The sequence below is a fragment of the Palaemon carinicauda genome, chromosome 31 (genome assembly GCF_036898095.1).
Source record: "Palaemon carinicauda isolate YSFRI2023 chromosome 31, ASM3689809v2, whole genome shotgun sequence".
Taxonomy (NCBI): Eukaryota; Metazoa; Arthropoda; class Malacostraca; order Decapoda; family Palaemonidae; genus Palaemon; species Palaemon carinicauda.
In genome coordinates this window covers 48930685-48946596 of record NC_090755.1, presented here as the reverse complement: position 1 = coordinate 48946596, position 15912 = coordinate 48930685, and the positions used below count along the sequence as shown (strand labels likewise).

Below are 15912 nucleotides of genomic sequence, written 5' to 3'. Positions count from 1 at the left end.
ACGTGGGCGCGTATCAGGAACTAGAAGCGCAGGTGCGCACTGACGGGCAGGAGATCTAGAGAGCTCAGGAGACCGATAGCGCGCAGGGCGCACAACAGGAACAGCAAGATGTTCGGAGTCCTCAGGAGAGCGCTGGCGAGCAGTGAGGCGATGATCATCAGGAGAGCGCTGACGAACAGGAGAACGCTGACGAACAGGAGAGCGCTGGCGAACAGGAGAGCGCTGGCGAACAGGAGAGCGCTAGCGATCAGGAGAACGCTGACGAGCAGGAGAGCGCCTGTGCGCTAACACTGCCGGGGGCGCGCAGGGGAACCCTGACACGCAAGGGAAGCACACCGTGGGAGGCAACCCTTTGCCCCGAAGGGAACGTTGCCCGTCAGATGACGAGGTCAGACTGCTGTCCATCTGCACCAGGGGGGGAAGGTCAGGAAGGCGTTGGAGATCGATCCCCGGAGAGATCTAAGGAGGTAGGAGCTGCAGGCTGCATACGGAGAAGATTAAAAAAAGGCGCCTCTTAGCACCCTTATAGGGAGACGGGAGGCCCTTACGACGAAGGCGGCCAACAGCAACAACAGCAGAAGAGTCCTCCGAAGAGGAGTCTCTATGAGTGTACTCCCTCGCGAACGAAAGAGAAACACTTCGTAGAAGAGACGGGTCAGCCAGTGACCTAAAAAGAGCAATCCTCCGAAGAGGGGCACCTGCAGTTGCCCAGCCCCTTGAGCGTAACTGCAGGTGCGACCGCTCAGCACCAAGAGCATAGTCGCACGAAAAAAGGCAAGAGGAGAACCCCCCCAAAGGAGAAAAAACTCAAGCCCGGACAGGAAAACTTCCCTTGGAAGGAAAGTTACCCACCCAAGGAGGCGAGCCTCCTGAGTGTTCTAAAATGAACTGGAGAGCTGTCAATCGTCACGGGAGTACTTCCAGGAGAAGGAGACACGCCCCTGACGAAGATCTATAGGGGAGGCAGCAACAGCCGAATTCCCAAGCCTCAACAAGACAGCTCACTCCGTTGTCACATTACAGAAACGAACTAGATCAGTAACTGTGAAAAATAAAAACAAAAATCATTAGTTAACATTCATTCCCCCGGGAAGACTCCGAAGAGGAATCCCAAGGGAAAAGAACACAAGAATTACACAACAGGCACGTGCCCTCCCAACCACTTACACTCACGGAAGGAGAGCTGTAACCAACACAGAATTATAACAATTATAATTATGTAACTATGTAATTATGTAATTTAAAAATGAATGAACACTAAATAAAGAACGAAAACCCCGAAAGGAATCATTCTACAAAAGCTGAAAAATCAACATATACAATTAGATTCATAAAATAATTGAGACAAAACGTACGGCGTAGCAACCCCACCCACACGGGAAGGAAGCTACTCAGACGTAGTAAAGGGAACGTAGTAAAGGGTGAACGACCTCAAAAGAGAGAGAGAGAAAGACCGTAGTCAAACTCGAACACGACCCATGAAATTCACCGTGGTGGCCTAACTGCCAAGGGCTCCACGGAGAAATCGTACACTACACACACAAGCACAAACTCTGAAAAAGAAACTTACTGATTTCTATACTCAAATATATACATAAACACAAAAAAATTTTTACATATATATTGAGTAAAAGAAAAGTAAGTGATTAAGTAAAGACAAAACAAATAATGGCTGCCAAGCGAGGACGAAGACAGAGACGTCTGTCCATTGTCCGAGCCAAACGTGAAGTGAGACATTTCACCGGTGTGTGAGGGAGGGAGGGGTAGCAAGCTACCCCTCCCCCTACCCCTGCTAACTAGCGCAGGGTAGGAAACCCTCATTAAAATCTAATGGCTCGTCATTTCAGCTACGCCGAAAGTAATACCCAAAGTAAATAGCGTGGTTTGTATTTCGGTTACGGAACAAATACAAATTATCTCCGAATTTGTCATTTGTTCCGTAACCGAAATACAAACCACGCTATTTACATTAGGTGACTTACCCCTTAGGAAGGGTAGAAAGTCCCCAGCCTTACTGACTTTGGCTTTACCCGGGGACTCCGACTCCAAGTGAGTAGCACTCGAGAAAAGGAGTCCCCGCACCTCACTAGTTCCTCGCTTTGCAAGGAATGTGTGGCCTACATAAGTTGTGTGTGGAGGAAAGAGTGTGACTCGTCCTATGAAGTTGACCTTGAGACCTTTAGATAGGAATCCAGGATAGGACGTTCCCAATACCACCTCGTCAGGGTATGGGGGACGCGACAGTATTAAGCTTAATACTAGGAGCACAAGGAAGCATGGTTTACCTGCAGAGGTTGAGGTCAGCTATGCGGAGACCGGGATGCTGCTTCCCCAAGAGAGGGGAGGATGAAGAAAGAAGTAAGGGTCAGACATACTCTTTCATTCACGCGGACTAAAACTGGGTAACAACGCCCTCAACCTACTGCTACTTGTCCATAAAGGAGCCTGAGGCTAGACCAGCTGTTGTGCAGCCACCACAGGACCGATAGAAAAAGTATTGAGGCTCCTGTGGGTCACGTCCTGCAGATAGTAGGCTGTGAAGGTTGTCTGAGGCTTCCAGACCCCAGCTTGAAGTACCTGCGTCACAGAGAAGTTTCTCTTGAAGGCCAGGGACGTAGCGATGCCCCTGACGTCGTGTGCCCTAGGGCGACGTGACGGAGGAGGGTCCGGATTCAAGGCATGATGGATAACCCTTCGAATCCAAGCCGAGATGGTGTTCTTGGTGACCCTCCTCTTCGTCCTGCCTGTGGTAACAAACAATGCTTGCACCTGAGGACGAACTGCAGCTGTTCTCTTCAAGTAACACCTCAGACTCCTCACTGGACATAATAGCAGCTGGTCTGGGTCGCTTGTTACAGAACGGAGACTCGCGACCCTGAAAGAGTCGAACCGTGGGTCCGGCACTCCAGGGTTCTGAGTCTTGGCAACAAACTCAGGGACGAATCTGAACGTTACTTCCCCCCATCCCCTTGAATGGGTGACGTCGTACGAGACACCATGAAGTTCACTAACTCGTTTGGCCGAGGCCTAAGCGAGCAGGAAAGCCGTCTTCCAAGACAGGTGGCGATCAGAGGCCTGGCGTAATGGTTCGAAGGGAGGTCTCTTAAGAGCCCTGAGGACCCAAACCACGTTCCAAGGAGGAGGTCTCACTTCCGACTCAGGGCAGGTAAGCTCATAGCTACGAATGAGTAGAGAGAGTTCCAGCGAGGAAGAAATGTCCACTCCTTTTAGCCTAAAAGCCAAGCTTAAGGCTGAGCGATAGCCTTTCACCGCCGAGACCGAAAGGCGCATTTCCTCCCGCAAATAAACGAGAAATTCCGCTATTGCTGGAATAGTGGCATCGAGTGGAGAGATACCCCTCCCATGACACCAACCACTCTCCACTTCACCTGGTAGACTCCCTCAGAGGACTTTCGCAGGTGCCGAGACATTCTCTCTGCAACCTGTTGCGAAAAGCCTCTCTCCGTGAGGAGACACTGGACAGTCTCCAGGCATGAAGCCGAAGCGAGGCTACGGCTCTGTGGAAGATGTTGCAATGTGGTTGTCTGAGTAGCTCGTGTCGTGGGGGAAGTTCTCTCGGGAGCTCCGTCAGGAGCTGCAGAAGGTCCGGGAACCATTCCGCGTGATGCCTCAGCGGAGCAATCAGAGTCATCGACAAGTTGACCGATAGTCTGTTCCTGTTGAGCACCCTTCTCATCAGACAGAACGGTGGGAAGGCGTACACGTCGATGTTGTCCCACCGTTGTTGGAAAGCATCTTGCCAGAGTGCCTTGGGGTCCGGGACTGGGGAGCAGTACAGGGGCAGTTTGAAATTCAAAGCTGTCGCGAACAGATCCACGGTCGGGGAACCCCACAAAGTCAGGACTTTGTTGGCTATCTGAGGATCCAAAGACCACTCGGTACTCACTATCTGCGAAGCCCTGCTCAGACTGTCGGCGAGCACATTCCTCTTGCCAGGAATGAAGCGAGCTGATAGTGTTATCAAGTGGACTTCGGTCCACCTCAGAATCTCTACTGCAAGATGGGATAGCTGCTACGAAAAAGTACCACCCTGCTTGTTGATATAAGCCACTACTGTGGTGTAGAGGTCCCCTTTTTTGTTTTGTTTCATTTGTTGATGTCGGCTACCCCCCAAAATTGGGGGAAGTGCCTTGGTATATGTATGACCGTGGTGTTGTCGCTCATCACCACCACGGAGCCAGGAAAACGGCCTTCATTTCTAGCAGGTTGATGTGCAGGTACTTTTCTGATTCTGACCAAAGGCCTGAGGTCCTCTGGTTCAGAATGTGCACCCCCCACCCTTCTTTTGACGTGCCTGAAAACGGTGTCAATTCCGGGGGGAGGACAAGAAGATCCACTCCCTTTCGCAGGTTCTCGTCGACCAGCCACCACCGCAGGTCCGCCTGTTCCGAAGGTCCTATCGGGACCAGGAAGTCCAGGGAATCGGATCCTTAATTCCACCGGGACTTGAGCCGCCACTGCAGGGATCTCATCCTGAGACGGCCGTTTGGAACCAGACGGGCCAGGGAGGACAGGTGACCCAAGAGACGCAACCACAATTGGGCAGGAAGCTCTTCTCGCCTGAGGAAGGGTTCCGCCACCCTCCTCAGCCTTGCTATCCTGTCGTCTGATGGAAAGGCTTTGTGGAGATTGGTGTCTAACAACATGCCTAGATAAACCAGTCGTTGGGACGGCTGCAGAGAGAGACTTCTCGAGATTTACCGAGATCCCCAGATCCTGGCAAAATCCCAAAAGCCTGTCTCGGTGTCGAAGAAGGGCCGACTCCGAGTCTGCTAGGATCAGCCAGTCGTCCAGATAACGGAGGAGACGGATGCCGCTCCTGTGCGCCCAAGACGAAATCAGGGTAAACACTCTGGTGAACACCTGAGGTACTGTGGAGAGACCGAAGCACAGCACCTTGAACTGGTAGGTCTTGCTGTCTAGGCTGAATCTCAAGTACTTCCTAGAAGACGGATGGATTGGGATCTGGAAGTACGCGTCCTTTAGATCCAGTGTGCACATGAAGTCTTGTGGTCTCACCGCAAGTCTGACCGTGTCTGCTGTCTCCATGCTGAACGGAGTTTGCTTGACAAACTTTTTCAGAGCTGAGAAGTCGATGACGGGTCTCCAGCCTCCAGACGCCTTCTTTACAAGAAAGAGTCGACTGAAGAAGCCTGGGGAGCCGTCGACGACCTCCTGGAGAGCATCCTTCTTGAGCATGGTCTCGACTTCCGCCCGAAGGGCTAGCCCCTTTACCGATCCCATGGCATAGGAGCTCAACGACACTGAATTCTCTGTCAGGGGAGGTTGAGATGTTGTGAATGGGACGCGATACCCTTGGCCGATCACGGAGACTGTCCAAGCATCAGCCCCATGTTGCTGCCACCTGTGCACGCAACTTTGAAGGCATCCCCCCACAGGTGGACACGCGGGGGGACTGCCACTCCTAGCGTTTGCGGCCGCGGCCGCTCCCTCTAGGAGTCTTGCCTACCCTGGGGGACTTACCGCCCCTCTTGTCCTTGGCAGGAAAGGGCTGGGGCTTAGACACCACTTTCTTAGCTGCCGGCGCTTGCTTCGGTGTCTTGCGAGGCTGCTGCTGATGTTGCTGCGGAGCTGGAGGCTTGTAGGGCCGAGATGCAAGGGCCCTTTGGAGGAGGGAGTCCTGACTAGACTTCCTCCACCTCTCAGCTGTACGTTCCATGTCCTGGGGCTCAAACAAATTCCCCCCGAGGAGGGACGCGTGTCTGAGCCTGTTGACGTCCACGGCGGGGACCTTCGGATGGTTCTTCTAGGTCACCGCATCACGACGCTTGAGCACTGAGTTGGCCCACAGGTTGGTAACCTGATGCGCCAGGAACTCGATGGAGCGAGTGCCCGAGAGGAGGAAGGTCTCCAGGGCCTTCCTATTGCTCTCCTTAGACAGATCCTCAGAGCGCAATAGGATGCCCAGAGAACCTAGCCAGACATCCAGCCACGAAGTGGCCTGCATGGCGCACTTCGCGACCTTTTCATGGCTTAGAATCTCCGACGCCGAGAACGTCACCTGCCGGGCGGAGAGCTTCTCAAGAGGAACTCCCCTAGTAAGCTCTTCTACCAAATGGTGGAGGGGAAGAGCGAGGCTAGACTCCCCCATGATCTCAAAATACCTCCTCTGCTGGAGACTAGGAGGTGGGAGGAGTTTGTTCCCGGCAGAGGAACAACTGGAGGTAGCGAGTACTGCGAGCTAAGCGTTGGCACTCTTCAGCCTCTGTGACCAGGGCAGAGCCGCGCTGGCCTTTGGGGGCTACTGAGTTCCATAAACCTGATCCAGGACCGTGTCCTTGCCTTCACGGGGGGCGATCACAGGGTCCATGAACCCGTTGAGCTGTCTCATCAGGCCCAAGACCTGCCAGAAGGCATGCTCAGACTCTTGCTGCTCTCCTCCCTGCGGACTGGCAGCTAAGTCTCCTGTCCCCGGAAGTTCTTCCTGGGGAGACACGTGGACGTTCTCCCGGGGTCTAGCTGGTTCCTGACGAATACGTGCAGAAGACTTCGGCAACGTCTTGGAGTCCTTGGGTTCCCTCCTGGGCGGGATACAAGACTCCAGCAAAGTGGTCTGGTAGGCATCTTCCGCGCGAGCCGATTCTCCTCCACGAGGAGGTGACTCCCCCCTTGGTGCCGAGGGGGAGACCGCCGCCTCACTGGACTCTCCCGAGGACGGAAAGCCTCGTCTACGGGAGAAGGAGAAAACGACTGCGAAGGGGACGGGGCCTTCCTGACGGACCCCTTAGGAACCAACTTCTCCCTGGGAGAAGTCACCACGAAGTCCACTCCTCTCCTTCTCTTCAGCGGGGGCGAGGCCGTCGCTGGCTTGTATCCTAGATCCGCGAGTGCCGGCTTCATAGCCTTCACTAACGCCCGCATCAAAGGACCAAACAAGGACTGCCGAGACACGGACACAGAGTCCGAAATCCCCGCTGGAGGGAAGGGGATCGGGCGATCCTTCGGAGTGGACACCACTGGACCTGTCTGCAAAAAAGAAGGGGAAGAAAGTTGCCATGACCTCTCCGAAGGTCCTTCCTTGTCCTGCAAAAGAGACCTGCGCTTAGGTGGAGGCGATCCCGACTGCGACCTGGCGACACGCGTCCCTGCTGCTGCCGCGAGCTGCGGAAGCCGACGTGAACGGGGGTCGTGCTGACGCTCGTGCGAGGGTGACACGAAAGAGTCGCGCGCGAGGGCTGTTGGAGCGCGGGCGCGCAATCGCACGCGGGCGCGTAGGCGAGTGAGCGCGTGGGCGAACGAGAGCGCTCAGGAGACCACTGAGGGCCAGGGGACCGATAGTATCCTGGAGACCTGTGACGCGTGGGCGAGCGATGGCGAGTCGGCGATCGATGGCGCGTGGTGGCGCGTTAGCAAGCGACCGCGCGTGGGCGAGTTGATCGCAGGGGACCTATGTTTCTCCAGATCTGCTGGGCGCTGACGCGTAGGAGAGCGCTTGCGCGCAGGCGATGGATCACACGAAGGATCTGGAGATCGCCGGCGCTCAGGGGAACGCTGACGCGCTGGTGATCGTTGACCCGCATGAGATCGCTGACGAGCAGGAGAACGTTGACGCGTCGGAGATCGCTGTCGCGCTGGAGAACGCTGGCGAGCAGGGAGACGGCGCGTAGAAGGCTGCGCAGGAACTGTCGGCGCGACGCGCAAAGGCGAATGCTTGCGAGTGAGCTCAGGATGAGGTCGTGTGTGGGCGTGCAGGAACTCTAGATGTACGCGCAGGAGACCGTGCGCGTTGCTGCGCAGGAGAAAGCTGACGAGCAGGATCGCGAGGGCGAGGAGAAGTTGAGTCCTTGCCCAAGTCCTGAACCGGAGTTCTAGGGCGCGTGGGCGAGCGTGTCAGGAACTGGAAGCGCAGGTGCGCGTTGACGAGCAGGAGATCTAGTGCGCTCAGGAGACCGTTGGCGCGTTGGGCGCGCAGCAGGAACGGTAGGATGTTCGTTGTCCTTAGGAGAGCGCTGGCGAGCAGTAGGGCGTTGATCATCAGAAGAGCGCTGGCGAGCAGGAGAGCGTTGTTGTGCAACTACGCGTGAACGCGCAGAAGGGCGCGCAGGGGAACCCTGACGCGCAAGGAAAGCGCCCACACCGTGGGCGACATCCCTTTGCCCCGAAGGGACCGGTGCCCGTCGGCTGGCGAGATCAGACTGCTGGCCGTCTGCACAGGAAGTAAAAGATCTGGAAGGCGTAGGAGAACGTGAACGATCCCCGGAGAGGTCTAAGGACGCGGCTGCTACAGACTGCTTCTGGTGAGGAGAGTCCCCATCGGAGGACGGAGGAGAAGACTCGAAAAGGCGCTTCTTGACACCCTTATAGGGAGACGGGAGGCCCTTGCGGCGAAGCGGACGATGAGCCTTACGGCGAAGGCGGCCACGAGGAAGGTCGTCAGGATCATCAGTCCTCCGAAGAGTAGTCTCAGTCAGAGTGCTCCCTCGAGGGGGAGACTTAGCCGCAGGAAAGCCCGTAGGACCCCCTTCCCCCTCCGAAGGATGTACAGAAGGGGGAGGAGAGCCTTCAGCAACGTCATCACCAACAGGAGCCGCAGAGGTTTGACCAGACTCGTCGGAAGCCTCTGCCACCACGACGTCGACGATAGACAAGAGGATCTACCTCTGCTATCACCGGCAACTGCTTGACAGCGGCCCCCAACTGAATAAGGTCAAACAGGGATTACTTGGAGGGCAGCCCCTTAAGCCCCAAGGAACCCCAAAGCTGAAAGAGATCATCATTATACATAGAGTTAACATTATCAAAATCCTCCCCCGGAGGAGGAGGGGGAACCGGCCCGCTATAGGAGGCGACGCCCTCTCCCGCACCCCGAGGTCGGGACACTAGGGCCTGCGCTCCCACTCGGCGGCCTCTCACTAGGAGCCGGACGAGGGGGAGCTTCGGAGGAGGTTTGGGCGGCGGAAGAAGAATCCTGAGAGCCTTCCTCCTTCAAGGCAACCCTCGAAGGAGAACAGTCTCTCTTGGACTTCTTCTTACGCCGGCGGGCAAACCTCTCCCACTGGGAAGCAGACCACTCCCTACACTCACTACATGTATTTTCACTATCACACTGTCGGCCTTAACACTGCGGGCAAAGGGTGTGAGGATCGGTATCCACCGCAGACATGAAGGTACCGCAAGGGTGGCCGGAAATCCCAGGGCACTTGCGCATGATGAACAGCAAAGGGCGAGGCCAACTTCAAACACACAAAGCTGAGGAAAAGCAAAGAAAAGATTAAGGCTGTCAAAAACGAGGACGATAGACAGAGACGTCTGTACATCGTCCGAGCCAAAAGTGAAGTGAAGCAAATCACCGGTGTGTGGGGGGGAGGGGTAGCAAGCTACCCGTTCCCCTACCCCCGCTAACTAGCGCGGGGGGTAGTTAACCCTCGTTAAAATCTATTGGCTCGTCAATTTCAGCTACGCCGAAAGGGAAACCCAATGTAAATAGCGTGGTTTGTATTTCGGTTACGGAACAAGTCTCATTTTGCCAAAGCCAGCCAACGTGGAAGGAAATGTCTGTCTACAACCATGGCCGAGATTGAAGTGTACAAGGTATGAATGAACGGGGTTGGGGCAGTGCTTTTCCCGGCTACCACTGGTAACAACCGAAACAGTTGTTGACACCTCGTTGGAAGTTTTTATAGCTATATGTCAGCTGGCACCGATTTCTTCTACGTAAAGAACGAGGGTTTGCATTTGTGTTGGGCAAAATTTCAGCCGGAGAGAGAGAGAGAGAGGGTGTGTCTGCACTCTCAGATAGCCGAAATCAAAGGAAGTTGGCTGTGGGCCAGGGGTGGGGGGTCGCCTCTCCTCTCCCTACAGGTAAACTACTTGCTAGTTGTATACAGTACAAATCATTTAAAGATTTTAACTGCCTTATTCCAACTTGGTTGTTATCATTCTCCTATACTAAAGAACAATGGTTTGCATTTTTGCAGGAACAAAGTAAAATTTTATTGATTATGATACAGTACATGTAAAACAAAAAATTTCAATATGGTATTAGAATACAGTATTCATGTAACCAGAAATCTACATTCTGTGCATGCACACTTAAATGCCAAAAGGCTCCCAAGATAAAATCTTGGCCCAGTCACTTCATCTATTGGTTAACATTAGGATTCATATGCTACTATACAATTCAAAATCCATATCGCCAACAAAATTTTTATAAAAATTTTACGGTAATGCCATGGAACAAAAGATCTTTTGCTGCTTTGTACTTGCATATAAAATCAAATTAAAAAATATCAGCTAAAACATAAAAAACACTTAATCATACCATCAGAATAAAAACTGGAGCCAAATATGAAATGGTTGACTGCCATACAAATCTAGAAGATCCTGAAGTTGTGAAGTTTGTCTGTATACAAGAGGGAGTGAATTTGTCTATGCCCTCAACTTGACACCAATTATGCCTAGTCTCAATTTCCTTTAGTTCTGAAGCATTCTCCTTTCTTTTTATTATGTTTTCCAACTCAACTACTTTTGTGGGACTAGTAACATTAGTGACAAAGAGGCTATCTTTTGTGTCTTTTAAGTCATTTGCAACTCCCTGGCTTGCAAATATAGGAAGACATATTTCAGGTGTTCTATCATTCAAATAGCATATGCTACAGTACACAGCCTTTTCCTGAATGGAGTACCATCCAGATGTCAGCAAAAGGGCCAATGTCAGTGGGTTAAAACTTATCTCTCTTGATCTTATACCACCAGCTGACATTAATGATGCCTGAGTGGGAAACATGTGATCCTGCCAATGAAGTCCTGTACCAGTTTCTGCTACATTTATACTTTCAGAGGAGTTGAAAATCCCTTCTGAGTCTAAATACTCATCAAACAATGATCTTTTTCCATCAGTTTTTTGTGACACTGCTTGCCTGGTAATATCATCACTACCATCATTGCAGTCTACAGATGTACACTTAAAAGTTGTGTTCCTAATCTGCAATGCTGCTTCATACAGTGCCCCGACCTTAATAACCAAGCGACTCTTTGCAACCACTCTTATCACATCGCCTCTTTTCCAGCAAGACACATCTTCCTGATCTTCTTCACAATCAATATATTCAAGAATACTTTTGTAATTGAATCCCAAGAGATGGATCATTTCATGAGCTACTATTCTCTTCAGTAACATTTCCGAAGCATTATTTAACTCTTCAGGACACATGTTGATGCCACCAGCAACTGGTCGTCCACTTATTACTCCTCCAATGTATTTGGGCTCTATTCGACACATTACAGAATGTGCAAATAATTTAGCACATGTACTCCTTTCCCTGGAAGTGAAATACACTACAAAATTTGTACCGTCGACAAATCCTTCTCCTTCCGACAAAGACTCAGTTAATTGCGGAGTAGTATCAATGAAATTGTAAATGGGCAGCCCCTCAAGATGTTCAGCAGGAATAGGAACCAGACCACAAAAGTCCCCTTTATAATTTCTGCTGATCTTTGCACATCTCCCGGCGTTTGGTCCATCAATGAACACTGATGCACATGCATTCCGCTCCCTTCCTAACCTGAATGTTTCCCTTGGGCTATCAGCAGGCTTACCTCCGCCCCTGACAAAATTGAAGACAGGCCTAAGCCTTTTCTTTAATGTGACAATTCTAGAAATCACCAACACTGTTTCTTTGATAATATTCTTAATCTCGGCCTTGAATTCGTCAATAAAATGTACGTGAACTCTTATTATATCAGCGTTGGCATACGATTCTCTCACCATATTCACGGGCGATGTAAGGGCTAGGCCAAACGATATGACGAAGTAAGTGCTTAACGATAATACCATTTTCTAACTTTACACGTTGTCTTAAAAATACAGAGCCAGTAGCCATTCACATGATCAAAGTGAAACACTTCTTATGAACGAAGTCATTGTATTTGATATCCTTCTGCACCTCCAAAAATGTTGCCATCGCATTACAACCGTATTAATAAAACAAGTCGGCGACGTCTACGCTAACAGAGTACAAAATTAATAAAGGCACAAAAATGTGAAAACCTTTATGGAACAGAGTTCTAATATGGACATTAATCTATGAAAAAGCCTATAAACTGCAAATTACCATTAAACTGTTGGAGCATTCGCCGACACAACATAGCCATGGCACCTCCTAACAATAACAAACGCAATGTGATCTTCTTGTGTTTAAATCATGTTCGTTCTTTGCCTCTTTGCATAGATATATCTATAACCTCTTCGGTGGTGTTTGATAGAAATGCCTAAAAGAAAAGACGATGATATGAAGATATTTACAAAGAAATAAGACCCAATCATTTTATATTAGCTATTTAACAAGACAAGTAGTCATTCAACAACATTATACTAGCAGAGAACTGAAGGTGCAATTGTGAGAAATTCCGTAGCATATTTTTTTTTTATTTTCGAAAACTAGCCCTTCCATCTTTATGCATCATATAATTTTTACATCTCATTTTGTCCCGAAAATCAAAGAAAGTTTTGGCTTTATCCACAACTTCCTGTCTGAACTCAGGCCAGCTATGTAGGATATAATCAATCAATTATTGAGAATGTGGATCACTTGCATTTGCCTCCTGGATTTCTACATACTCTTATCAGATATATCTTATCTACTGTCATCCATATGAAGTTATAAACTCACAATGATAGTGAAAAGAACCTCAACATCAGTTATTAAACTTTTTTTTTTTCTTTTGCCTGACTTGGTGGATGATAATGTATGAGAAGTATAAAAGGAGAAAAGCTAAAAAGAGAGAGAAATACAGAGGTAGAATAAGTAAATAAAGCAAAAGGGGGGAGGCGAATCAGAACGAAAAAAAAATTATAAAGTACTAGTAAAATAAGAACAAAAGGGAAAAACGAACGAGGAAATAAATAAAAGGAAAAGGAGAGGATGGATGGAGCTAATGGAGAATGAAGAGGGTGAAATAGAGAAACCTTGGTGAAGAACGAAGAAACACGAGAGGAAAGACAGAAAAGAAAATTATCACCATTATTATAAACCAAGCTGCAATCATAATATATATAAAAAAAAAAACAGTAAGGAAAAGAAATAAATTGGTAGAAAATAAACTATTAAACAGAAATGGAAAAAATATCTTAAGATAATGTAACAATCTTAAACAATTAAACAAAATTTAAGCTATGAAACGACACTTATGTCAACCTGTTCAACAAAAAAGCACTTGCACCAAGTTTGAACTCTCGATTGAAAAGATCATTCCGCAATTTCATTAGAACTAGAATGACACTTCTAGAATACTGTGTAGTATTGAGAAGACAAATTAAATTAATTATGGAGGAAAAAGAGTATATGGGAGAGGAAGCGGGGAAATTCTGAAGTCATTTGCTGAGAGTGAATAATTAGAACGACATCTTCGTCTAAAATGGTTAAAATATGGTAGATCCTTATGAGGTTAACCGCGAAATGGAGATTCCATGTTTCCCAAACAGGTAAGTCTAATTGCAATTGACTTTTTTTTTTCTCTTGATAATCCAGTTAAGATTCGTTTATCTTGTTAATTCCAATAATGTAGAACAAATATAGTAGCCTATATCATGATATGATATTTTTAGATTTTCTATATACAGTATCGTAAGGGATGAAAATTCTTTGATTTTTTTTGTATATATGATGTCATTAATTCCCTTGTATTAATCTACTGGGCATATCCCAATAAATACAGATTTTCTAATTGGGTAGTGATAAAGGGAAGAAAATTAAAGTTTTTTTTAGACAAAAGGCACATTGGCATACGGGATGGAATATTCAGTCCGAAATGTCACAAAACCACTGCACATATGTCGTAACATAACGTGTAGGCCTATTTTCTTCTTTTTGTAAAACTTAAGTGCTATTTGGTCTTCTCAGAATGTAAAATGATCGTGACGTAATCTACAGATAGCTTTATATGACACAATTTTGTACGAGTTATCATGATTATATGATTATTCAGTAACAAATAAAATTAGCCATCTAATTTCAGTGATATAAAATAGCGAATCTCTATACAATCTAGTAAAACTATTGAGAAACCAGAGGGGCACTCAGTAAAGCACAGACCTCCGCCATGGCAGGTTATTTCTCGATCTTTTGCTCGACATTTTGACATTGACCTTTGACCTAGGACTTTCAAGATTAGATAACTTCCACGTCCCAATATAACAAATTAATCCCTGGAAGTATCACTACGTTATGAGTAAAATCGTGGTCAGGAAGTTGTTCACACACAAACGAACTTTGGCTTGACTTTGACCTTGACCTTTGACCTAGGATTTTCAGAATTGAATCACTACCATGTCTTAACATAACAATTAATCCATGAAAGTTTCACTGCCCTACGAGTAAAATTTTAGCTAGGAAGTTGTTCACACGCAAAACAAATAAACAGACAAACAAACAACGACGAAAACATAACCTCCTCCCAATTTCGTTGGCGGAGATGAAGAATGGCAGTTCCTTCTACGAGTCAAAAATACACACAACTATATATACTTAATTAAACAAAAGTAAAATAGTTTAATTTGGCTATTGATATGTTACGCAACATATCTGGGTACATCTTATTCTTAGCTCTGTCTGGGTGGATGCTTATCAAAACAATATACAGGTGTTGAGGTGCCGGTGATGGGAGATGAGAATGAGAGAGAGAGATTACAATAGAGGAAGTGAGGAGAGCACTAGATGAAACGAGAGTAGGAAAAGCATCTGGTTTGGATGGTGTGAGAGCTGAGATGTTGAAGGAAGGGGGTGTGACTGTACTTGAATGGTTGGTGAGATTGTTTAATATGTGTTTTGTGTTGTTAATGGAACCAGTAGATTGGGTTTGTGCATGTATTGTACCACTATATAAGGGTAAGGGAGATGTGCATGAGTGTTGTAATTCAAGAGGTATTAGTTTGTTGAGTGTAGTTGGAAAAGTGTATGGTAGAGTAATGACTAATAGGATTAAGAATAAAACAGAGAATGCAATCTTAGAAGTACAGGGTGGTTTTAGAAGAGGTAGGGGTTGTATGAATCAGATTTTTTCAGTTAGGCAGATATGCGAGAAATATTTAGCAAAAGGTAAGGAGGAGTATGTTGCGTTTATGGATCTGGAGAAAGCGTATGATAGAGTTGATAGGGAAGCAATGTGGAATGTGTTGAGGTTATTTGGAGTTGGTGGAAGGTTGTTGCAAGCAGTGAAAAGTTTCTACAAAGGTAGTAAAGCATGTGTTACGATAGGAAATGAAGTGAGTGATTGGTTTCCGGTGAGAGTGGGGCTGAGGCAGGGATGTGTGATGTCGCCGTGGTTGTTTAACTTATATGTTGATGGAGTGGTGAGAGAGGTGAATGCTCGAGTGCTTGGACGAGGATTAAAACTGGTAGACGAGAATGACCATGAATGGGAGGTAAATCAGTTGTTGTTTGCGGATGATACTATACTGGTTGCAGACACAGAAGAGAAGCTTGACCGACTAGTGCCAGAATTTGGAAGGGTGTGTGAGAGAAGGAATTTGAGAGTTAATGTGGGTAAGAATAAGGTTATGAGATGTACGAGAAGGGAAGGTGGTGTAAGATTGAATGTCATGTTGAATGGAGAGTTACTTGAGGAGGTGGATTAGTTTAAGTACTTGGGGTCTGTTGTTGCAGCAAATGGTGGAGTGGAAGCAGATGTACGCCAGAGAGTGAATGAAGGTTGCAAAGTGTTGGGGGCAGTTAAGGGAGTAGTAAAAAATAGAGGGTTGGGCATGAATGTAAAGAGAGTTCTATATGAGAAAGTGATTGTACCAACTGTGATGTATGGATCGGAGTTGTGGGGAATGAAAGTGATGGAGAGACAGAAATTGAATGTGTTTGAGATGAAGTGTCTAAGGAGTATGGCTGGTGTATCTCGAGTAGATAGGGTTAGGAACGAAGT

General features: G+C 48.0%; 1 protein-coding gene across 3 annotated transcripts in view; it reads right to left on the bottom strand.

Moving 5' to 3' along the window:
* Positions 1–12237, bottom strand: part of LOC137624401 (small ribosomal subunit protein uS2m-like) — a 75382-nt gene extending 63145 nt beyond the window's left edge. Inside the window, exon 1 of one of the 3 annotated variants that reach the window (XM_068355142.1) lies at positions 12096–12237. In XM_068355142.1, coding sequence (XP_068211243.1) covers positions 12096–12135 — 40 coding nt within the window. In that variant the 5' untranslated portion in view covers positions 12136–12237. Of the gene's footprint in view, positions 1–10303; positions 12062–12095 lie in introns of those variants that run through there. The other 2 variants (XM_068355140.1, XM_068355141.1) reach the window with 2 other exon arrangements.
* Between the last annotated feature and the right edge of the window lie 3675 nt (positions 12238–15912).